This window comes from Limanda limanda, chromosome 21 (genome assembly GCF_963576545.1).
Source record: "Limanda limanda chromosome 21, fLimLim1.1, whole genome shotgun sequence".
Classification (NCBI taxonomy): Eukaryota; Metazoa; Chordata; class Actinopteri; order Pleuronectiformes; family Pleuronectidae; genus Limanda; species Limanda limanda.
Genome location: NC_083656.1, coordinates 21419356 through 21444187, shown reverse-complemented (window position 1 = coordinate 21444187; position 24832 = coordinate 21419356). Strand labels below are relative to the sequence as shown.

The window sequence follows — 24832 nt, the reverse complement described above, 5'->3', positions numbered from 1 at the left end:
TCAAAATATTTTACTCTTCTCATCAAGCAGAGGAGTGGAATAGTATAGCAGTGTGATAGTCGAATTACAACAATAGAGTCAATTTACACGATGATATTTTTGATAAAGAATAATTATAGTTTATGGAAAAAGGCTACGAGAGGAGAGACAAAATTGTGAAATGGCAAATACTGAGGTTCTCTTGTTTTGTGTTCCAGTACAAATATAAAACATATATATATGTTGTGCATGTGTATACAAAACCACACTTCAGCTGTTTTATGGCGAAGGGAGCGAACTGGACGTTATAAATAAAATACCTGTGTGATGACAACTCGACTCTCCTGTGACGGGTACTCTAAATTCCAATGGTATTTCATACTTTATCTTACTGGTGGTTTTACTTCAGCTTTTTGTCTTAAGTAAATTTATTGGGCCTTATTTCAGATAGGACAGAGAAATGGCTGTGAAGGGGGTTTAGAGAGAGTTGGGAGGACCTGCAGCAAAAGGCCACCGAACAGAATCAAGCCCAGGCCGCTGTGGAGGCACGTAGCCTCATTGGGGTGGCAGGTCTACCAGGTGAGCTATACGCCCCCCCTTCAGCATTTATTTAAACAGAAAAAATATATATAATACATAAAATATAATACAAACCTGAGGGTCCCCACTCATCTGCAGGTTCCCAGCCCAGTGCACCTCTGGTTGGGTGATAGTATGTATACCACCCACATCCATCAGCTTGGCTACTTCCTTGTTTGTCTCTTCTTCATACAAGGAGCCGCCACCGAACATCACTGCATTTGCCTCCCCAATTGATAACAGCTGAGTGGTTGAACTAGGTATCGCAGCTGTATCCTCTCTCTCTGGCTCTGGCCCTTGGGCCCATGTCAATCCATCACCTATCATTCCCCCTGACAATGACATCTTGGTTAAGTTGATCTGGAATTGGTCCAGTCTCCCCCTGGCAGCCTGTTGCTCAGTGACTCCATCCTCAATGTCTAGAGCAGCTGTCCTGCCTTTATGCTCAGTGTTGGATGTTCTTTTCATCGAACCACTGGACCCAGGGACCTTCCCAGCAACATTCCCGTCTAATGTAAGTGCTGGAAAGGTTTTATGAGTGGACCTAAGCAAGGTGGGATCTGGTTTTACAGGGAATACAAGCCTGGCACCAATTTTGTTGGGTTTGAACTCTAAGGTAACGGGCTCTCCAGGTGACTCAGGGGTACATGATGAAGTGGGAGGTCCAGCAGTTCGAAGGGGTGCTATGAGTGTCTTTTTCCTGCCCACAATGTTCATCCTGGGGAGTACTACAGCATATTTGGCTTCTACCTCAGCTGGGAATACTTCTTCGCCTCCCTCCACTTCCTTTCTCTGCAGGTCAGTTTTCTCTTTAACAATTTCAACCTCAGGAGAGCTCTTGTTTTTCTTTCTGACCAGCCTGGTGTTACTGGCAACTCTCATGGCCATCCTGTAATTCAGAACATTTCCTTTAGATTTTCTGGTGCTTTGTTTTTGTTTTATGGCCTGAAAAGACAGCCAGTGAGAGACCCCAATGGCTTTAGTCCAAACAGAAAGCTTCTTTTTAAAGTTGAGCTTCTTCTGAATCCAACCAGACACACGATGAGGAGATGCCACAATATTTATTCCTGCTTTTAAAACATCCTTGGGTTTACTGGACCCCTCATCAATGGTCTCACTCGCTGATGTTTCCATATCAGGATTTGCTAACATCTTATTTGCTTTGTCTTGGAGAGATTTCATCTTGACATTGCGAAAAAGCAAACGCTGTCGCTGCCCTTTCACAGAACTTTGGGCATCCTGCTGCTCCTCAGGCTCCAGACTGGCTCTCAGGTCTTTATCTTTGCCCTTGAGCAGCAATATTTCGTCTTTGGTCAGCGTCGGCTCAGTCTTCTCCTCATGTTCTAGGTCGGCATTCTCTATTTTCTTTTCTACCAATGTCCTGCTCTTTTCTGTGTCAACCTTGTTGAGGGAAATACATATTACTGATTTTATATCCTCTCTTCCAGAAGTGGATTTGTCCTCTTTCCGTGTCTTCTTTTTTGGTTTACTGGCTTTATGATTTGCTTCCTTTTTTAACCTTTTCTTTTCTACTTCAACCCTCTGTTTTTCTTCTCTCTCGACTTGCTTATCCATCTTAGTTTTTTTAACCATCCTGTATGTTGGCACTTGTACATGTTTGGAGGGATGTGGAGTCAGTCCGCATCTTCTGTAGGTTTTATCAGGTGTTCGCTTGTAAGATAAGTCCAGGGTTATCTCGTTGTCTTTAGCCCCATCACTGATTAAGTCCTTAAATAGGTCAACTTCATTTACCTCTTCCTCTGCAATGGATGCCACTGGTTCCGCAATTCTTGCTTCTTCTGAAAACTGTCTCGTTCCTCGTTTGTTGTCTGTTCTGTATATCTTTGAGTATCTGATGGCTCTGTCTCCTCACCACCCCTTTTACTCCCCTTTCTCAGGTGGCACTGCGTCACAGCCCCTCCTCCTAATTATTACAGGTTTCCTGCTCAGTAGCATCTACTGAACCTTTTGCAATGCTCACTGATTCCTCATCACTTGTCACTTTGACAGTTAACTTGTTATTGACTATTGATTGATTATTGATTGGTTGAACAAGTTTGGTAGTCTTATTTATGCCAGCTGTATTTTAGCATCTTTTTCATGATGAGGTGGTGATGTACCATTTGCTTCATTCCTTTTGTTATGCTTCACATTTTTATGTTGATTTCCTTTTTTGGATGCCTGTGCCCTTTGCTATTTTTCTGACCTTAATACTTGACTGGGGACATGACAATTCATTCTTAAGTTTAAGATGGTGACAGAATAACAAAATTTTATAATTTGTATTAGGGGTGTTATTTTCCATATTGACTAAGAAAATGAAAAAAGACTGTGTAAACTTCGGTTTTAAAATATCAGAAAACATCTGACCACATCCCACAAACCGATTTAATTGTATTGGCCTTTCAATAAAAGTACAGAATAGTTTGGCGATCACATTTGTAAAGCTCATTGAAAATTGGTCCCTTGATCAAACCATCAGCATTTAGACTGGGTTGCTCTCGATTAAGATAATCTTAAATTTTAAATATTGAAACAAACCAGGAAGAAAGCAAAATTCATTCAAAATGGATTTTCCGTACTGCTTCTGGCTGAAAATGGTTATCCTTTTCCATTGCAACCACAAACATGGCAGTGAGATGCTATCTTTCGGTCTGCCTTAATATAACTGTGTAGCCCATGTGCCTTGGGGGGGACAGCAGTAAGAGCTCAGTTCAACTTAATATACCTTACCAGGCTTCTCGGGTGAACTAAGGCATGGCTGGGGGCCGCCATGTGCTCTGGCTTGTCCTCAAGTGCTGGTTTTACTGATACTAACAAACAAACTGGGGGGTAGTTACACCCCATTATCAAGTAGATATAAAGTGACAAATGCATACACCCAATAAGATTGAGTGTGGTTATGAATATGCACCATGCCCCCTTGACAAAGGTGAGCTGGCATGCACCAATGCGCATACACATACACAAGGTCCCCTCTAAATAATTCAGCTTTATCTGTCAGGCCATACTGCTCCATTCTTCATATGACCAGCTGGTGAATGCTTGGGAGGAAAGGTGATAGGTCCTGCTTCAAGTGATCAACAATGGGTGCTGATGGAGGAGAGAGAAAGAGGTTTAATGACTTGTTTTTAATCTGAGAGTGAATGTCTGTCCTTTTGTACTGGAATATTAATCTATTTGACCTTCACATCAATTCCACTCTGTCCAACTGATCAATTTGACTCAGACTCTATATCGTCGGCAAAATTTAATGTTAACTTTACCCCATTAAATAAGTACTTTTGGGGTGGGGGGCAGGTGCACAACTTTTGTAAGAAATGCCTAACTAATGATGTCACTGTTTTCAATATGGAAAAATGATAAATAAAGTTGTAAAAAAAAAAAAAAAGTTTGTTGAGGGGTTAAGGGCAGAGGATGTCACACCTTCCCTATGAGACAAATTGTGATTTGTGAATATGGGCTATACATATAAAATTTGATTGATTGATTGATTGATTTTAGGGAACCGAAGCACGTAACAGATTTGAGGTGGGTGATTAAAGAGTAGTGGATGGCGTGATGATGAGTACAATCTAGCATGACAGGCAAAATTAAGATGTTTTAGATAAATGAATAGTGAAATCTATTCAAATGTATATTTGAGACTTGTATATAGTAAAGAAATGCATGACTTATGGGTTGATTGGTTTTGGGTTTCATGATTTTGTGGTCGGACTTTCATTTTACCACATGTATTTCACCATGATCTATGGATACAGTTTTTCTTTTCTGGTATTTGGGCCTCCCGGCACCAACCTGTCCAGTTACGGGTCTCTGTGTCAAATACATAATACACATTTCTTGTGTTGGACTGACCCTTTTTTAGTTCATGGCTTCCACAAATGCTATAAAAGAAATATGTAACCTTTGTTCAACGAGACGCTTGCCTGACTTAACTGTGGTAAGATTGTTTCCATACATTGTATACAATATATTCTAGATTATTACCAGCACATTACTAGGAGGGTCTTAACCTCTGGCTGTTTCAAGGACAGTGTGATTATTTCCCAGCAAGGGCACTTGATAGACAATTTAAGAAACCTCAACCTCTTTTGAGAGAAGCTTTTGATGCCCTATTCCAGGAAACATAGATATGACTTTGACTTTAAAATAATTAAGGAGACATTATTTGGCATAATTTAAGTGCGCGGAAATTGTAACTGAATGTTGTTTTCTCTTTCCAAATGATTTAAATTGGCTGTCTGCGGATCTGTTTAGAAGAGAGTCTGATAAAGTGCAGGAGTGAATTGGGAATTAACTCAATCTGTTGGTAAGATGGCAGGTCTGTGGTTACTTTTGAAATTATCATTTGATTAGTAGACATTTACTCATCTTAATTGCTTGCCTGCTTTTTGTAGTTTGTGTTATCTGACACAAGGGTGTGAGTATGTACATTACATTACATGTCATTTGGCAGACGCTTTTATCCAAAGCGACTTACAATTAGTGCATTTAACATCTATGAGCGGCCATTAAGGGGTTCAGTATCTTGCCCAAGGACACTTCGTCATGCAGATGGGCAAGACTGAGGAATGAATACTCTACCCTCAGCCGCCCCTGTATGTATGATCTCTTTTTTTCCCCCTCTGCAACATGATGCTGGTGTCACGTTTTGGACAGTTGAGTTTCTTTGTGGTGTGTATGATCATGCAGGGTGTGTGGGCTGTATTTATATATTTCATTTGTCCCTCCCTTTCCTTTATCTCAACACCAACAATGAATAAAATAACATGTATAAAATCTTATTTAATTAAGTTAAGATGGGTTTAAATCCAGAAAAAGTTTAAGAAAAAGGATCATAAGTATCCTGATAATCCAAATATTGACTGCGTGAAAAAAAAGTATGGTACCAGATCTGTAGGTCAAATGTTTTGTTAAAAAATGTTGGTTTTCCAGAGCCCGGCAGGTATAGCATTAGACTTCTTAAAGTATAAAAAGAAAGGATTAAAAAGTGATGACATTTTCGGAATACTGTCTTGATGTAATGTCATGTGTGATGTACTGTGTTTGTGGACAATGTTAATGTGTAACTCAATTCTGATATGCCTGGATCCTGATGGCTTGGGCCCGAGACATCCATGGATAGTTAACCCCACTAGCCTAAGACTTGTACCTGACACACAGAGCTACTCTTCCCAGCTTCTTCTTCCTCTTCTCCATCTTTATCACATCAAAGAAATTAATATCTTATCAATACATGTTACTGACTTGACTTCTTCCCAGGAGTCCCTTTACTTTATTATCCGCAGATCCAGGGCTGCGGCCACATCGTGGATTATGATCTGTGGATCACGTATCAGAGATTGTGATCGTAATGGAAAATCCGGTATCTTGCTAGCTGATCGTGATAATAATGGTGGTGGACCAAGATTGAGGTGACAGCTGATGTTGGATCCTAATGGCGGCAGTGAACAATGACTGTGGACTATAATGGCATCCGATTTTCATGGTGGATCATGATCATAGTGGCTGCTGACCATGGACTATTATTACAACAAGACTGCTTGATATACAATATTTCTCCTCAGATACTCGGGCGGCTGTGGCTCCATAGAATAGAATAACAAAGTGCTGCGAATAGATGCACTGTATGAATGTGTGTGTGAATGGGTGAATGTAAAACTGTACTGTAAAGCGCTTTGAGTGGTCATCAAGACTAGAAAAGCGCTATATAAATACAAAACCATTTACCAAAACCAAAACCAAACATGACCATAACTGACAATATTCCATCAATTGATTGACCTTCCATTATGCTACAAAGTGTTTATTCTAATCAATGATGCAAATACCCTTATCTTTCTGATGTTCTCCTTTACAAGTGGCATATCCTGCACTTCTGTCCTTCCTTGGAGAGGGATCCCTCACATGTGGCTCTCTCCGAAGTTTCTACGTTCTTTTCACCCAAGTTTTGTTTTTCTTGGAGAAGGGGGAGAGCCACCGGGGGGTCGCGGAGCGAAGGTGCGATCTAATTAGCATATGAGTCGGAGTGAAGCCGCTGGTGAGAACTTCTCTCAATTCACCATTGGATGAAACCACAGAACTTTGAAACGAAAAGTCACTCGTGGTTGGCTGATAGATCTGCTGCTATTGGTCACCCTGGATCATTGCAGTACACACGTAGGTAAATCACTCCCACACAATAATAATAATTAATATAAAGTTGTTACTAATAATAGATAAATTAATATATATTATTATTTAATCTGCCCCAGTGTGTAGACGTCTGTGGTGTGTAGCTGTGAGATCCAGTGTAGCTTCCAGTCTTATTTGAAGTGTGGCACACAGGTCGGTGAGCTCCTGGCTGTGGAAGGATGGATCCATGTCACCTGTCCCGCTTCAATCAGCAGTAAACACAATCAGTACAATAAGCACAGTTTGTTGTGATTTTCAATTTTAGCTTCTCTGTGTGTGTGTGTCTGTGAAGATGTTTATGCAACTGAACTCTTAACAAATGGAAAGGAGTTTTTTTGTTTTTTTTTATACATTTAAATCAATTTACATACATACAAGAACCTTCCCCAAACTGAACACATTTCGCAGTATAAAATAACAGTAAATAATTAAAATATCACATAAATGGCTAAGGTATACTTAAAACATAAATTTAAGAAGGAAAAAAAATTACAATGAAAATACAATTCTAGTTTCTGTAGCCTACTTTTTATTATTTTATTCAAGGCAGAAAAAAACGTTGCCGCTTACAGGCGTAATGCAATCTTTTCATTCATGATTTCCTTCCGGCTAGAAGCACAGCTAGTGGACAAATAGTCCACTTCAAAAAATGAAAGAAAAAAAGGATCACACAAGTCAGTCAATCAATCAGTGAGTCAGCGACACCGGCAGTCGCTGACCGCTATTAAACAACAAAAAGGGGGGGAGAGGAGCAACCTCACCCGAGAGCATGTTGACCAGCTCTTGTTTTTGCACAAGAATCTAAACATACCCAAGCACTAGCTTTAGCCTACATGCAAACAACAGTGAAGCAGAGCCTTTTTGTTTATTTTGAAGTTTATATTTTAAGTAAACTTTTATTCATTCTATTTAATTTACCTTTTATTTATTGTTTAAAAGTAGCCTAAGTGGCATACATTTCTTAATATGTCAGTTTGTTTGCAGTTGACAGGGGCTATACAATAATAGGGCACATTTTTATTTTTTTTTCTCTATTGGCTGCCCGGTAGTCATTAAGTTAATGTTAATATTTGAAATAAAGCTTGTTAAGCTCTAAGTGAATTTGACTGTGTTGTATTTGAAGGTATGATTCAACTGTTTTCCATGGTCCAGTATTGAAAAAAAAAATAACCAAAAGAAATTGCAAGAAATCGTAATATCGAATCCCAATACTTACAGAATCGCAATACATATCGTATCGCCACCTAAGTATCGTGATCGTATCGGGAGGTCCCTGCCGATTCCCGTCCCTACTTCATACTGGCTCATAGTGTGTCTTAGTACATCATAGTACAGGCAGCGGGAAAACAACATGAGTACATTATTAATAAACGGAAATACCCTCGCTGCATCCCCGTTGGAAGATCCACAGCAAAAAAACACAATTACACTAAAACAGTTTCTTACATACAATGGCGTCATTTTCCGCACTGCAAATCCGGACTTGCAGCTAGAGTCTCGGCCTAATGTGCAGTGACTTCCTTGTTGTGTTGACTCAGGCTGTGAAAACACAATGATGAAATGGATCAGATAAAGTAAACCTTGAGAATGTATTTTAAACAGCATAGCGTCTCTTTTTTAATCTTACCCTCGACCCATTTCGTGGTGCCGGCCAATTGCATCAGAGGTGTGAAGAGACAGAGATTTTCCTACAAAATACAACAGAACAAAAAGTCACGTTTATGAAAAAAATTAACGAGAGCAAACTGTTACATTTAAAGCAGTTCATACATATTTAAAAATGCACTAGTTCTGCCCAAGCACTCGATACTCTGTTCTTCTTTTAGCAACTTTTTCGCTCATCCAACAGTTGTTAACACGCTATTCAGATCTAAGAGTTAGCTTAGCAGTTAGCAATGGCTTCCCTCTGTAGCATAGGTCTTACCGTAACTTTGGTACTGTGCGCCCGTCTTCTCCCCCTTGACTCGTCCACACTGGGCACTGCATGGAAAGAAGCGTTTGTGTCAATCTGTGTCACAGGAAAGTGTTGGCACATCCTTCGGTTAACGACTTTCACACGTATCTGCAGGCAGCAAAGGAAACGCTCAAGTTTCCTGCAGTTGTCAAGCCTGAGAGCTGTTGTGAGGTGACCCCCCTGCTCCAACGCCTAGAGGACGCTTTCACATGCAAATGACAATGCTCTGAGCTTCACAAATGCAAATCAGTTTCCCTGAGAGCAGATAACACCTTTTTGTAAGAGGCACCAAACAAACTATCTGGCTGAGTAAACCAGGCTTAAAATAAATATTAAACCTGAAATTTTAAATTGTTCTTAAGTAAGTAAGTGTGCTATAATGAATTATATTGTATACCACGAACAAAGGTCAATGCAGTCAAAAGAAATGAAACAATGCACTTTATTTCACATTTTTATTGTCATCCAAAACAATCCTAAATCTCAACAACTGTACAGAGTGGCATGATTACAGTCACTTTTTCAATTGTGCTGGTTAAATGCACAGAGGAAGTGTAAACCACACCTCTACCAGCAAAGAAATTATGCTGGGTATGATCATCTGTGTCCTGTAAGCTCCAAACTTCTACTGGCTTTCCATAAAAATATCTGTCCTCCCAAAATACTGGCATCAAATTCACATGTCAACGGCAAACTAAGCTGTTTTCCATGAATTATAAATGGTACCTTTTCACCACTACTTTCAAAATTGCTATGAAACATTCATTGATTTAATGATTTATTTTTTCAGTGTAATATTTAATCCCCCATGGACTGCACAGTGACAAAACACAGCAGCCGGCTGTTTGGCTACAACATACATCTCCACTCAGTTTGATTATTATTTTAAATATAAAGAAGACACAATATAGAGCTGAAATTCCCTCATAATTTGAACTTCAATTGTCTAATTGTTGTTATTCAACTTTCTCAGTATTCCATTAAAACAGTCAACACTTTTATCCAAAGCGACTTACAATAAGTGCATTCAACTATAAGGTTACGAACACAGAACAGCGTGAATCATGTGTGTAAATTTACTAAACACCAGAAAAAATAAACTGGGCCTCAGTCACATACTCATCCCATATGAAGTAACCGCTGCTTTAAGATAAGGAAACTGTGAAAACCTCACGTCACCCGCTCGCGTCATCAGCTGATGGGCTCGTCCAATCACAGCCTCGTAAACGCCGTGCAGCGTCGAGTGTCCCGCAGACATGTAACTCCGGCTTGTGTTAAGTTTGTTCCGTACGAGTGACTCTGTCTTCGGGGTAAATAACTTGCTGAAGTCGACACTTTTCCCTGGAGGAGAAGATGAGTGCGTGTGTAAGCAGAGCCGCGGGCCCGGTGTGGACTAGTCGAGGCGGAGAAGACGAGCGCACAGTCCCTGAGTTAAGGTGAGAGCTAAGCTAAACGGAGCCGCCATGCTAACTACAAAGCTAACTGGTACATCTGAAAAGCATGCCAGCAACTTTGGGATAGCGAGAAAGTGCCAGCACTAAACTTGACCCGCCTGCTCTTGCCTCCTTGTGTCAGCGTGTCTGTGAATTTGTCCTGCAACTTACTTTGTATGCTATCTTGTTTGTATGCTTTTTGTAGCTCGTTCTATGTCTCTCCTGTGCTGCTTCATGTACTATTGTCATGTCGACTTTTTGTTAGTTTGTTGTGCAGGTACTGTCTGCTTTGGTGGGCTACTGCCTTGATGTCTAACACATATAGATGTCCTCTATAAGTCCTAGTCTACCTTTTCAATTTGTGTTTGTTTGATGCTGACTCTTGTTTGTCCTGCATGCTTCATGTATTTTAATGCTTGAACTACTGAATACTTGTATGTGGTTATAATTAATGTTTTATCTGTTGCTTTTCTATGTTCTTTTTTAAACTCTTTCTGTTATTTGCTTATTTGCTTTTTAGGGAGCCTATTGTTACATCTGGCCAAGGACTGCAGATGGAAACTAACCTTCTGGCTAAATCTGGCATATTTACAGAAATGTCTATTAATATGCACTGTCCCTGTCAAAATAAACAAACAAAAAAAAAAAAAAAAAAAAAAAAGTTGCTAAAATACGAATACAGCATCGAGTGATTGAGCAGATCTAGTGCATGTGTAAATATGTATGAATTACTTAGATGTAACAGTTTGTTCTCGTTAAGTTTTTTCATCAACGTGACTTTTTTCTCTTATGTTTTCACAGCCTCAGCCCCCCCGCCCACACACACACAAACAAAGAGGCGTTAGGCTGAGACGCTGAAAGTCCGGATTTAAAGTGCAGAAAATTGAGCCATTGAATTTAAGTAACTGTTTATGAATTGTTTTGGTGTTTTTTTGCTGTGGATCTTCCAACGGTGATGCAGCGCGGCTATTTCCGTTTATTAATAATAAACTCATGTTACTCGTGTTGTTTTCCAGCTGCCTGTCCATGATGTAGTAAGACACACTATGAGCCAGTATGATCCGACCAGACCTTACATCAGCATTGAGGAGTTGTCGGAGAAGAAAGAGGGTAAGGTTATATTCATTAAATAATTTTCCAGTTACATGTAAAGGTGTATGTTGTCATTGAACTGTGCTAATTTTACTGAATGTGTTTACAGCTGATTGAAGCGGGACAGATGACATGGATCCATCCTTCCACAGCCAGGAGTGCACCGACCTGTGTCCCACACTTCATATAAGACTGGAAGCTACACTGGATCTCACAGCTACACACCACAGACGTCTACACACTGGAGAAGATTCAGACAGAGTCCCACAAAGAAGTCATGACCCAGAGGCTGCAGAGAAACATTTCAAGCCTCACCTGAGTTTTTGTACAATATTTTTGCTGTATGTAAATAAAGCTTTGACTCCACATATACCTTGTTCACAATTGATCCCTGTACAATATGTTCACCTATAACATCAAGCATCACATGAATGTTTAGTTTTAATTAACTGCAGTGCTTTTGGTAAAGGCTTACTAATAAATAATAATAAATATTAATATATACATTTTTATTATTAATGTGTGGGAGGGGCTTACCCCACGTGCGGAATGCTGTGACCCCACGTGTGCACTGCAATGACCCATAAGGTGACCAATAGCAACACTTCTACCAGCCAATCACGAGTGACCTTAGTTTCAAGGGTCTGTGGTTTCCTCCAATGGTGAGTAGAGAGAGGCTCTTGCCAGCGGCTGGACTCCGATTCATATGCTAATTAGATCACACGTCGCGATCGGTCCGCGCGGCGGAGCGAGCCCCCCCCGCGGCTCTCTCCTTTGTTCTACATATCCCCCTTAAGGTTCGCAAACGCCGATTGACTCAGCTTATTGTCACTAGCGAACGCCGAGGTAACATCATGGAAACAGTAGGTTACAGCAGGGGATTAGGCCTGTCCGAAGAGGTTTCCTGTGACAATAACACTGCTTTTCGTCTATTGGGGCTTGCGGCTTTACTTTCCCACGCACTCATCTTCTCCTCCAGGGAAACAGTGTCGTTTCGACTTCAGCAAGTTATTTACACCGAAAACAGAGTCACTCGTCGGACCCATAGATTGAGGGTCTGACCAAGCAAAACACGAGCCGGAAGTTTCATGTCTGCGGGAGACAGTCGCTTCATTCACGAGGCTGTGATTGGACGAGCCCTCAGGTGATGACGCTAACGACTGAAGTAACGGTTTTCAAAGTAAAATTTCAAAAATGTGCTTTTCACATTTGTAGCAGCGGTTATAACAGTTTTTAAATTGTACTTTTATATGGGATGAGTATGTGACTGAGGAACAGTTTATTCTTTCTGGTGTTAAGTAAATGTACTTACATGATTCTTGCTGTTCTGTGTTTGTATCCTCATAGTTGAATGAACTTATTGTAAGTCACTTTGGATAAAAGTGTTGAGTTTTTTAATGGAATACTGAGAAAATTTAATAAAAACAATAAGACAATTGAAGTCCAAATTATGAGGGAATTTCAGAAGTCAACAGCTTAGTTTGCCATGGGCATGTGAATATGGTGCTGTATTTGCCAGTATTTTGGGATGAAAAATATTTTTATTACATTTCATTAAGCTGACGCTTTTATCCAAAGCAACTTACAATAAGTGCATTCAACCCCCGAGGGAACAAACCAAGAACAACAAGAATCAAGACAGTACAATTTCTTCTAAATAAAGCAAAACTACAAAGTGCTATTGGTAAGTGCCATTTTAGTGCTACCAAAGTGTTAGTTTCAAAAGTGGTTAGTTTTTCTTTTATTATTCAAGGTACAGTCGGAAGAGGTTAGTTTTCTGCGGAAGATGTGTAAACTTTCAGATGTCCGGATGTCAATTTGGAGCTCATTCCACCATTTTGGAGCTAGGACAGCAAACAGTTGTGATTTTGATGAGTGTTTAGCTCGCAGTGAAGGAGCAACGAGCCGATTAGCCGAAGTAGAGCGGAGTGAACGTGCTGGTGTGTAATGTTTGACCATGACCTGGATGTAAACTGGACCTGATCTGTTCACAGCATGGTACGCAAGTACTAGTGTTTTGAACCGGATGCGGGCAGCCACTGGTAGCCAGTGAAGGGAGCGGAGGAGCGGAGTAGTGTGAGTGAATTTAGGTTGGTTAAAAACCAGTCGAGCTGCTGCATTCTGGATGAGCTGCAAAGGTCGGATGGCAGTAGCAGGTAGACCTGCCAGGAGGGAGTTACAGTAGTCTAGGCGTGAGATGACCAGGGCCTGGACCAGAACCTGCACCGCCTTCTGAGTGAGAAGGGGGCGTATTCTCCGGATGTTGTATAGCATGAATCTACAGGACCGTGTTGTTGCAGTAATGTTGGCAGAAAGGGAGAGTTGGCTGTCGAGTGTTACACCCAGGTTCCTGGCAGTGTGAGTGGGGGTTAGCACGGAATTGTCAAAGTTAATAGTCAGATCGTGGGTGGGAGAGTTTGTCCCTGGAAGGAAAAGTAGTTCAGTCTTGTCAATGTTAATCTTCAGGTGGTGAGCGTCATCCATTGAGAGATGTCAGTCAGACTGGAAGAGATTCGTGCTGCTACCTGTGTTTCTGATCGAGGAAAAGAGAGGATTAGTTGGGTGTCATCAGCATAGCTATGGTAGGAAAAGCCATGCGAGTGAATAACAGAGCCGAGAGAGTTGGTGTACAAAGAAAAGAGGAGAGGACCCAGGACAGAACCTTGAGGGACACCAGTAGTGAGAGGACAAGGTTTAGAAACAGATTCTCTCCAAGTTACCCGATAAGTGCGGCCTTTGAGATAGGAAGAGAGCAGGGAGAGGGCAGAGCCTGAGATACCCAGGTCCTGAAGGGATGAGATCAGGATCTGGTGGTTCACCGTGTCAAATGCAGCAGAGAGGTCTAGAAGGATAAGGACAGAGGAGAGAGAAGCTGCTCTAGCAGTGTGAAGTTGCTCAGAGACAGCAAGGAGGGCAGTCTCAGTTGAGTGACCTGCCTTGAAACCAGACTGGTGAGGGTCAAGAAGATTATTGTGGTTCAGATAGGAGGAGAGTTGATTAAAGATTGTCTGTAGTTATTTACTGCAGACGGGTTGAGGGTGGGTTTCTTCAGGAGAGGATTGACTCTTGCCTCCTTCAGAGAATTAGGGAAACAGCCATTTGAGAGGGAAGTGTTGATAAGATGGGTGAGAAAAGGTCTAGGTCAGGAGCAATAGACTGGAGAATGTGAGAGGGGATGGGGTCAAGGGGGCAGGTGGTTGGGCGGGCGGAGGTTACCAAGGTAAGAACTTGATTGGGAGACAGAGGGGTGAAAGAGGAGAGCGAAGGGGATGAAGATGAAGTTGATGGAAGTGTGGTTATAGAAGGAGGATCAGAAAAAGAAGCGCTTATGTCATCAATCTTTTTTGGAGAAGATATTTGGGACTTTGATACGCGAAGATACCAAAAGATATTTGGGACTTTGATACGCGATGACACAACTGATATGCTTTATGTGAGGCACAGTGTTTTGGTTTCAGCAGAAATACTTTTAGGAAACTGTACAGTGGTCGGCTCTCTCCATTAAAGCATATTATCTTGGATGAGCTTGACAGGCATGCAATATTAACAATGTATCATCAGATGTATCCTGAAAATTGTATCACTGACGTTAACTGTTTTGCCATGACTTGTAAAAGGGTAACACATTTGAATGAAACATACTCCATAGATGGAACTAGATCGGAAAGGTCAGCATATGTTTACGCTAAGTGGTGTGCAAACACTAACAGTTTTGAGGAACCCATCCTTTAACAGAACAGCAACCAGGCATTATAAGGCAGTATATAGTTCTTAATGTCATGAGAAAATGTACTGCAATTAATGTCATTGCCCATGTTTCCTGGCTTCATTCCCATCCGGACAGATATTTTTATGGAAAGTGTTAGGAATTTCAAACTTTTAACTATAGGTTGTGTCTGAAAGACACAACCTATAGACACAACCTATAGTCTGAAAGACACAACCTATAGTTGTGTATAGGCATTCATACAAATGATTTTAATAATAACCTTTCCTTCCTAGGGTTTAATCTACAAATTAAGAATTAATGTTTCACTAGTTCTCATTTCTATTAAAGTGTTATTCCCTCAGATTCATTAAACTCACATAGAGTTCCAAGAGCTGTCTGATAAGTCTCGAGGTTGGAGTCACAACGATGGTCAGTCTCACAGCTGTCCTGATAGGAGAGTCCAAGAGAGTTTGTTATGGCTCATATGCAGCACCCAAGATGGCTGGAGCAAGACATTTTCTACTCAAGGCTAAATTACGAGACAACATCAGACTGTCAGGGTAGATAGAGTTGCCCTAGCAACCGGCAGAGTAGCGTAGGAGCATGACGGAGAGCTGCTGCTATGTCACTTCCTGGATTCGGTGATAAGAGGCGTGGGACTGCAGCTGGATCAATAAGGGAGATCCAAAGTGATTTGCGGTGACTCCCCTCCAAATATTCATAACCAATCACATCAAATCTACTGTTATAATTATACACGACCCCTGCTGTTCGGGGCCATTTTCATCTTCCTACTGCTAACTTAATTAGCATAGGCTGTGATAATTGTCCATAGCTATGAATAACTCTTCATTGTATCTTTAAATAAAACATTTGATTGAACCAAAATCTTGGATCGGCTTCTCTCATATTATAGGATAAACCAACACGCCTTAACAAATGGTGACCCCGGCCATGATCCTATGAGAGTTTTTGACCGACTTTTTTCCTAAGGAAGATCTGGACCAGACAGCAGGCCTCAAAGTCTAGGCTGCTCCGATCGATTCTTCGCATTCTCATTGGAGCTCCAAACAAAAGGTACGCAGAAGCCAGTTAAAACAAATTCTGTATTAGTTAAATAGTCATTGTTATAGATATGAGAATGCGGAGAGGAGATAGGAGGTAAAATTTATAAATAAAGTTCTGTGTGTTTTGAGATACAATGAAAAGTGATGTAAGAAACCAGAGGAAATAAGAATTAAATAGAGGAACAATAAAAAGTGATGTAAGAAACCAGAGGAAATAAGAATTAAATAGAGGAACAATGAAAAGTGATGTTTGAAACCAGAGGAAATAAGAATTAAATAGAGGAACAATGAAAAGTGATGTAAGAAACCAGAGGAAATAAGAGTAAAATAGAGGGACAATTAAAAAGTGATGAGAATGGAATAGAAGTCCCAGATCTTGGCGCATGATACAGTAAATTGACGATTTAAACAACAGTTTGCAAATATTGCAACCTAAACTTTTTTAGGGTGTGGCTTTAGAGGAAGGTGGCCGGCCTGCACTAGGAAAGTGAGGGACCGAACTGCCAAACACACCGTTGTTTAATCGGACCTAAAGATAGAGATTCAGGTAGCAGGGTTGCAGTGGAATCTGGAGGCGGAGTGCCGGTTCTGACGGGGACAGGTGCTTATCGGGCCAGATACACTGTAGAAGCGAGCCTGAAGCAAATATTAAAAAGGGATCCGTGAAGATAATGTGAGCTGAACGCGCAGCGCTGTTATGACGAGACCAGACGCTTAACTGAAACCAGACACAGCTTTTGGAGCGACCCTTGGATTAGAGATAAAACGGCTGTGAAGATGTTGTAATACTGTACGTGGCATCTGCTCTGACGGGACTGTGCTTAACTAACCAGATGCAACATTTGATCAAGCTTAAAATTTGCCGTGCGACACAAGTAATTATTAGAGATGAGCCGGATACTCGGCTGAAACGAGTATCCGGTACGGATAAAGCACTTTTGCCGATTACGAGTATAACACGAGTAATCGGAGTCATTATCTGTGCTCGTACTGAATGAAAATCCTCACACAGCGTCACAGCGCTCCTCCCGTCACACACGGCTCTGCTCACTCACTCACAGAACAGCTCTCTGTCTCTCAGTCACTCAGGTTCACTGCGCATCGGGACTGTTCCATAGGCTCAGTCAAGGAAGCAGAAATGATTTGTTCATTTCCCGACTGGGTCTTCGGGTACGAGTCTTGATGAGTGAGATGCGAGGGACGTTCACTGTCTCCCGGAGAAATGAACACTCTGTGTTTTTTAGTATAGAAAGACGTGAATTATATTTGTTCACAAGTCATAATGACTGGTTTTGTTATTTTCACTTTACATTTACACTTACTTTACAGTAAAGTAAACCTCTATTAAATACAGTACAACATGACAGTTTGTATGGTTTGAAATTGTCATTTATTATCACACTGGCATTTAATTATCACGGCAAACAATTACACTGCACTAAACTTTAAGTGTTAATGTAAAGTGAAAATAACAAAACCAGTCTGTATGACTTGTGAACGAATATAATTCACGTCTTTCCATATTAAAAACACAGAGTGTTCATTTCTCCGGGAGACAGTGAACGTCCCTCGCATCTCACACACACACACACAAACACACACACACACACACCTGGTGTGGAAATAAATTAAAAAAAAAAGTTAAAAAAGAAAGTTATGTTGAACCAGCCCACTTCCGGGTCAAACCACACCCACTTCCGGGTTGGGCCCCGCCCACTCCGAGTACGGATAATTCATATGGTTAACAGATACAGATAATGCTGTACTCACTCATCCCTAGTAATTATAAATGATAAGTCTGCCCCAGCATCAGTACTGACGAGACTGGAGCTGGGACACAGACTTTACCGTTGCCTGTGTCAAGCCTAAACATTTAAAGATGCCTAGATCATAAAATATTATTATATGTGAGTTGAGTGTTTTGTCCTAATAAAGTATTTTATGTAAAGAAGCTATACGTGACACAGCACTGAGGCTGAAACAAGGGAGTTTCCCTTTTTCCTGCTATCTCTCTCTTCTCCCCCCCCCTCCCCCCTCCCCTCTTTCTCCTGGGTTTCTGTGCCCAGGCTGTATATACATGTTAAAAAACTTGCCTTGAATCTGATTGAATCTGGCTTAGTTTTGTAAAAACAATTGGGTTGTGTATTTCACTTTTAGAAATCAGAGACTATTTAAGATTTCCAGAAACCGTAGAGGTTTAATTAAATGTGGGTTTGTCTGATTCTGAGGTAGAAGGGCAATTATTAATCGGTGCTGCCTGGAATCCCCAAAATACACACCATCGTTTCAATTGGACACAAATAACGGAAGGATGTTACAAATAAGGATTTGAAAGAGGAAATTACTTAAATAAAAATTATTATACTACTATTGATTATATAAAATAGAGAGGATGTGGAGTAACTAGTATGAATGGAAGTGTGTGGCTGTTGGACTGAGTGACTGGTAGAAAACGTTGGGGCGCGGCCCGTTGTATCTCAAAAGAGGGAGTGCGGTCTCTGCCCGAAATTTTAAAAAAAAGTGGCAGAGAGCACGCTTGGCTGTGAGTGTAACGAGAGAAAAAAGAGGCAAGGTCGAACGAATGAGAGAGACAGAATAAAAAAAATAGGAATTTAGACTAGAGGTATGTGCTTGCCATCGGATGTATGTTGTATGTATGGAACGGGAGGGGTAAATGTGTTTAGGACTTGCCAAAGAAAGATTAAGACTTGCACAGCAGAGGACGAAAAGAGGGAGATAAGAATGTTTGGGAGTCGGGAAGCTATTGGGGAAGGTCAGAAGCCTTACAGCTTACAACTGGCGTTAAGATCACAAAGAGGCTTGGTTGTTTGTTCCTATGTTGTTTGTTTGTTTGTCTTTTACTATTGCTAAATTCAGAAGTAAAGAATTCCAGAAGGAATTGTTAAAATTACACTTTTTGGCACAAATTTGTTGTTTCAGATATTTCCAATACATCTAATCTTTTAGAGGAAAGGAGAAAGGTTTTGGCCTCTAAAGTTCAACCTAAAATCAAATCATTTAAATATCTTATTACTATGTTAGTCCTGCTACAGCAGGGATTACAGTAGACACCAGTATAATACTACACAATTTATTAGTTTGATCTGTAATATAACTTCATGGATAAGTGATTAACGAAAACACAAAATCACATTAAAGTGCCTTTCAAAATATAGTAATTAAAAAAGATAGTGATTGGCAGTGTTTTTTCCTGTTTTTTTTTTTTTTTTTCTTTAAAACTATTCACACTAAGGTGCACTTTCTGTCAATATTTTTTAGTATATCTAAGCCATTTGACCCGTACAAAGCTTCATCCTCAACCTTGGCTTTGTTGATAATGAATAAGTTCACAGTGTCTTTGTTTTGTATTATGGAGAACTAGGCTCTGATAAAGTAGGCACAGTGAAGCTAGATAGTGCCGTCAGTTTTGCTCTCCTCGGAACAGGGGTAGAGGTGAAATATTTCTGTCCCCTTTAGAATATCAATCTATGGTCCACCTTTTTCTTCTTAGTTTATATTTCTCCACAAAATATATGTTGAAACAATTATCAATTATATCAACTGAATGAATTAAGATAATTGTGTCAAAGGAGGGAATATTGAGTGTGTTTTTTGATAATAATGCTGTAATGCTTATTATTTTTATTACTAACTGAAGTCATCCAATTGCTTGTTAGGTACGGATGAGAATTTCAACCTAAGCTTTAAACTTGTTTACGAGCTGCCTGGAATTAGCAAGATACAGAATTTAGATCATTTGAATTGACATTTTTGCCATTTAATGTTTTTTTGTTGTTTTTTTGACTCAATACACCATCTGGGGTTAGATAAAAGAAATTACAGCTAGAGGCTTCAGCCTGCCATCTGGTAGCTGGGGAAACTTAAAGAACATTAAAACTCGGGTTACAACTGTGTCGACATCATTGAATTTGATTGATAAATTGGTTAATTAATTAGTTTCTATTTTACAAATATTCGTAAATATTTTTAATATTTTTAATCTTTTCAATCTTTTTAATATTTGTAATATTGTATTGATTTTTGTATTGTATTGTTTTGATCTGTTTTGTTATTGTTTTCAATTTTCAATTTTTTATTATTATTTAAGTTTTAATTTTGATTCTGATTTTGAATTATTACTATTATTGTTATATTTGGAATTATTATTTTATTTTATTTTTCCTCTCTCTCATCCACTAAGAAATGTATGTATTTTACAGTTAGAGATAAACACCCCTGACATACCCATACGACAGACCCACCAAGATACACACACATTCATCAAGGAGTCACAGCGCTAGAAAAACAGTGAGTGGATAATAGGTGGATGAACTGGTATATTCTGAGTCTGAACCTTCTGCTTGAAATACTGATAAGTGTGAAAAACATTGAGTGGATAATAGGTGGATGAACTGGTATATTCTGAGTCTGAACCTTCTGCTTGAAATACTGATAAGTGTGCTGGTCTGGAGGTATTATTATTAACAGGCTAAAGAAAAATAAATAATAACCTGTCGAAAACAGTTTGTTTTATCCCGAAAGATGGCCGCCGCCCCCGACCAGACCCCCACCACCCTCAAAACATTGGCAGAATTGGTGGAAAGCAGGGTCGTGGCAACAGTACTAGTAAAGGACCGAGAATCCACAAGAAAACGAATTTGAAAATACTTTGCAGAATGGAAGGATCTAGGATTCCTGCCAAAACAGCCTGAAGCCCCAGCCCCTGACAGCCTTGCCTTAGGAAAAATAATAATCCTGGTAAAGAATCAACACATGTTGGCAGCTTCAAACTACAACAAAGTGGGAAGTCCCACCTGGGGACTGAAGAAAACAAAATGGGACAAGGCCCAGAACAAACATCTGATAGTGACTGCCATGACCAACATGATGAGGAAATACTTGTACAAAATCCCTTGGGACCCCCACCAACCTCCCCCGGGAGGGATGGTTGTTCAAGCGCCACTGCGAGTGGAGCCCACGGGGCAAACAATCTTTCTACCCTTCAGCATGAAGGACTTGACCAGCCTAATTAACCAACTCCCTCCACTGACAAAAGGGGCCGATAACTGGATCAGGACCTTGGTGACCTTAACTGCTGGCGACCCGCTGTGGCTAGGAGACTACAGGGGACTGTTCACCCGACAAGGTGGGGCACATGTCTGCAGCGCAATAATGACTGCAGCAGGGTTGACAGACACGATTGATCGATGCCCCCTGACGACCTGTGAAGGCCAGCTACACGATGCCATGAGGGCCCTTTACCCTGTACAGTTGGACCCAAGGGCTTTAAGCTCCATCGCCATAAAAGAAGGGGAAGATTTGAACAACTACTTGGACAGGGCCAGCAAACTCTGGGTGGAAGCAATGGGGACCAGACACGATGCATCAGACCAGACCCTTATACTCTATCGCCGCCAAGTGATAGATGGGCTTCCAGTACCTGTCCGACAAAACTTGGAATACGTCCTTAACCTGGACACCCAGACCGATTCAGACTGGAGACGCACTGTGTCACATAATCTCGCCAAACATCGGCGACAGGAGATAGCTGAGGCAGTAGCACAGGCTATGAGGATCGAAAGAGACAATCAACCCATGCCTCCATTTGGTCAACCCCCTCCATTCAGACCAAGAGGAGGGTACGGCCCTGGTCAGTATCGAGGTCAAACAAGAGGAACCTCCAATACCGGATGCTTCATATGTGGCCAGCTTGACCACTGGCCCCGAGACTGCCCTTATGAGGAATAAAGACGACCACGAGCCCCTTACAGAGGACAAGGCCCCGACAACAGAGGCCCCCCAGGTCGAGGAAGAGGCATGCCTCCGCAGCCACACCAGAGGCCATTTTCAGCCTGGGATCATGGCAACGACTTTGACCAATGAAGTTGCCAATGTCCACAGCAGGTCACGTCATGCCAGACCCCATAGTGACCTGTAAAATCAATGGAGAGCCCATCCCCCTCATGGTCGACACAGGAGCAGCAGTATCAGGAGCGGTGGTGAATGCGGCTCCAGAGTTCTGGTTTAGAAAAAAGAGGGAACCAGGAACCAGGAATGTGTCCCCTAAAAGTCAACTCGGACCACGGCATCACTGTATTTTCTGAACTTTAAGGCAATTTCTTTTTCACCAGCCCGAATCCAAATCTCTCAGGCGCTCAAACAGCCTGACATCACCTTTGAATCTAAACCTGTCAACATGGCCAATGAAATGACAGCGGACACACACGCCCCACATAACTGTGAGGCCCTCTCCGAAGAAGAGATCAAACTCAGAAAAATCTCCAATCCAAAGTAGCCCAGATATTTCTCATATAGCGGCCAATGGACCCACACACATCAGTAGGAAACAGACTCAGAATAACATAGAAATACTCTGGTGGCATCCACACACGACAGCACTGGTAGAGAACTTAGGACATAGGTAAGATACATGCAGTTCACAACACTAAAAGATCATACAGATGTAAATAGGCCATTCAAAGCCCTGACCACTGAGTACAGGGCATTTTAAGATAGGAGTTTGATTCACCCCCAGCTAACTCTTGTTAAGACTCTTGAGAGTCCTAAAAATAATTATGTTTCACCATTTTTAAAGAAGAATAAATTAAAATCCAGTTAAAGATCAGAGGTCAAATACACTTTAACACATAGCCTGTTTCATCTTAAATGAAAAGCAGAAGCCAGAATACAAGCCCCTGTGTTTACACAGTTTATAGAATGTCATATCTATAATTATATTTAAATTTATTTTGGACACTTTAACTTTTCAAATTCAGGCGAGAGGGTTTTTATTTTTTGTTGTTTTTGTTTTATACATTATCTTAACATCTAAGGCTCTTAATTTGAAAGGTGATGTTAAGCTCTATTTTTGGTTTTTATTTCATCATGAAGAAAATTGTGGCAGAATAACTTTTATTGAAATTGTTTTGAACTGTTTCAGCTGTAAACTCTGAAATGTTTGAATTGAATCTCATGTCTCACACATTTGTCCTTTGTATGTGATTCCTGTTTTATCACAGGACAGTTTGACGTCAAAGCTTCTGAATTATCGTGTTATGGAGCAGTCGAATGAATTTTGGAAAATGGTTTGAACTCAAATACTCAAACATTGTCATATCTGCTGCTATTTGAAATTCAACTTGTTTAACCTTTTAATTATAATGTCCACTGATTTGGCCGACCACACCTCAAAAGGTTTAGTGAAATTGTTGACGATCAAAAGAGGGTATGTATGTTTTGTTTAGATTATTTTGTTTGTTTTTTAATTATAAGCTTATAGAACCATTAATCTCAATTACGTATCGCAGTAAATTAATAATTTTTCTGTTTGGTTTCCTTTCAGCCTCTGGAATTTGGAGGTACATGAAATTCCCAGTAAGTGGTCACACCGATTTGAATGGTGTGAAAAGAGGGTCTGTTAGGAATTTCAAACTTTTAACTATAGGTTGTGTCTGAAAGAACTCTTAACAATAAAGATAGAAGTAGTTTTAGCTATATATTAGGCATTCATACAAATGATTTTAATAATAACCTTTCCCTCCTAGGGTTTAATCTACAAATTAAGAATTAATGTTTCACTAGTTCTCATTTCTATTAAAGTGTTATTCCCTCAGATTCATTAAACTCACATAGAGTTCCAAGAGCTGTCTGATAAGTCTCGAGGTTGGAGTCACAACGATGGTCAGTCTCACAGCTGTCCTGATAGGAGAGTCCAAGAGAGTTTGTTATGGCTCATATGCAGCACCCAAGATGGCTGGAGCAAGACATTTTCTACTCAAGGCTAAATTACGAGACAACATCAGACTGTCAGGGTAGATAGAGTTGCCCTAGCAACCGGCAGAGTAGCGTAGGAGCATGACGGAGAGCTGCTGCTATGTCACTTCCTGGATTCGGTGATAAGAGGCGTGAGACTGCAGCTGGACCAATAAGGGAGATCCAAAGTGATTTGCGGTGACTCTCCTCCAAATATTCATAACCAATCACATCAAATCTACTGTTATAATTATACACGACCCCTGCTGTTCGGGGCCATTTTCTTCTTCCTACTGCTAACTTAATTAGCATAGGCTGTGATAATTGTCCATAGCTATGAATAACTCTTCATTGTATCTTTAAATAAAACATTTGATTGAACCAAAATCTTGGATCGGCTTCTCTCATATTATAGGATAAACCAACATGCCTTAACAAAAGCCAGTAGTCAATGAGCCTCATTGTTTTGGATTATAATAAAATGTTGAAATAAAGTGTGTTAGGGTTTTACATTTTAGCTGGTCTGTGTGTGTCTGACTGAAACTTTCAACAATAAAAGGAGGGGCCAAACAGTTCGGGCCAGATAAATGGCCTTCACACAAATTATTTATAAATAACCTTTGGTGCGTAGTGTTTACCTTGAAATTAGAATGTGTGTGTGTCACATTGTTGGTCAGTCTTACACCTGTCTTGATCTACTAAGAGCTGCTGCCTGTTGTGAGACTGTGAAATATGTGACATACTATACACTGTACACAGGTTCTGGAGGTCGGACAGAGTGACATTGTTGACATTGTTTTGGTTTCGTTGTTACACAAACGGAACATTGTTTCGATAAAGCAGGAACACAATAATCTTTTCTCCACTGGACAACCACTGGTCCTCATGGCATCAGCTGTGTCAAGACATTTCAAGAAGTGAACATTTTTGCCTAGCAACTATCAGAGGAGGCCTGGAGATTGAGAGTGGCTCCTGTTCACTTCCCTATTCCAATGCCAAGAGGATGGACTACGCCTGCGCACTATCGAGGAAGAACCAAGGACTGTTATATAATCTTACAGACGCCGGCTGTTTGATATGTTCTGATGCG

The 24832-nt window shown here is 40.6% G+C and overlaps 1 protein-coding gene across 1 annotated transcript in view; it reads right to left on the bottom strand.

The window, feature by feature from the left end:
- Positions 1 to 3333, bottom strand: part of myo15b (myosin XVB) — a 109662-nt gene extending 106329 nt beyond the window's left edge. The window contains 3 exon segments of the mRNA XM_061094468.1: positions 300 to 348; positions 524 to 2152; positions 3287 to 3333. Coding sequence (XP_060950451.1) covers positions 300 to 348; positions 524 to 2152; positions 3287 to 3333 — 1725 coding nt within the window.
- Between the last annotated feature and the right edge of the window lie 21499 nt (positions 3334 to 24832).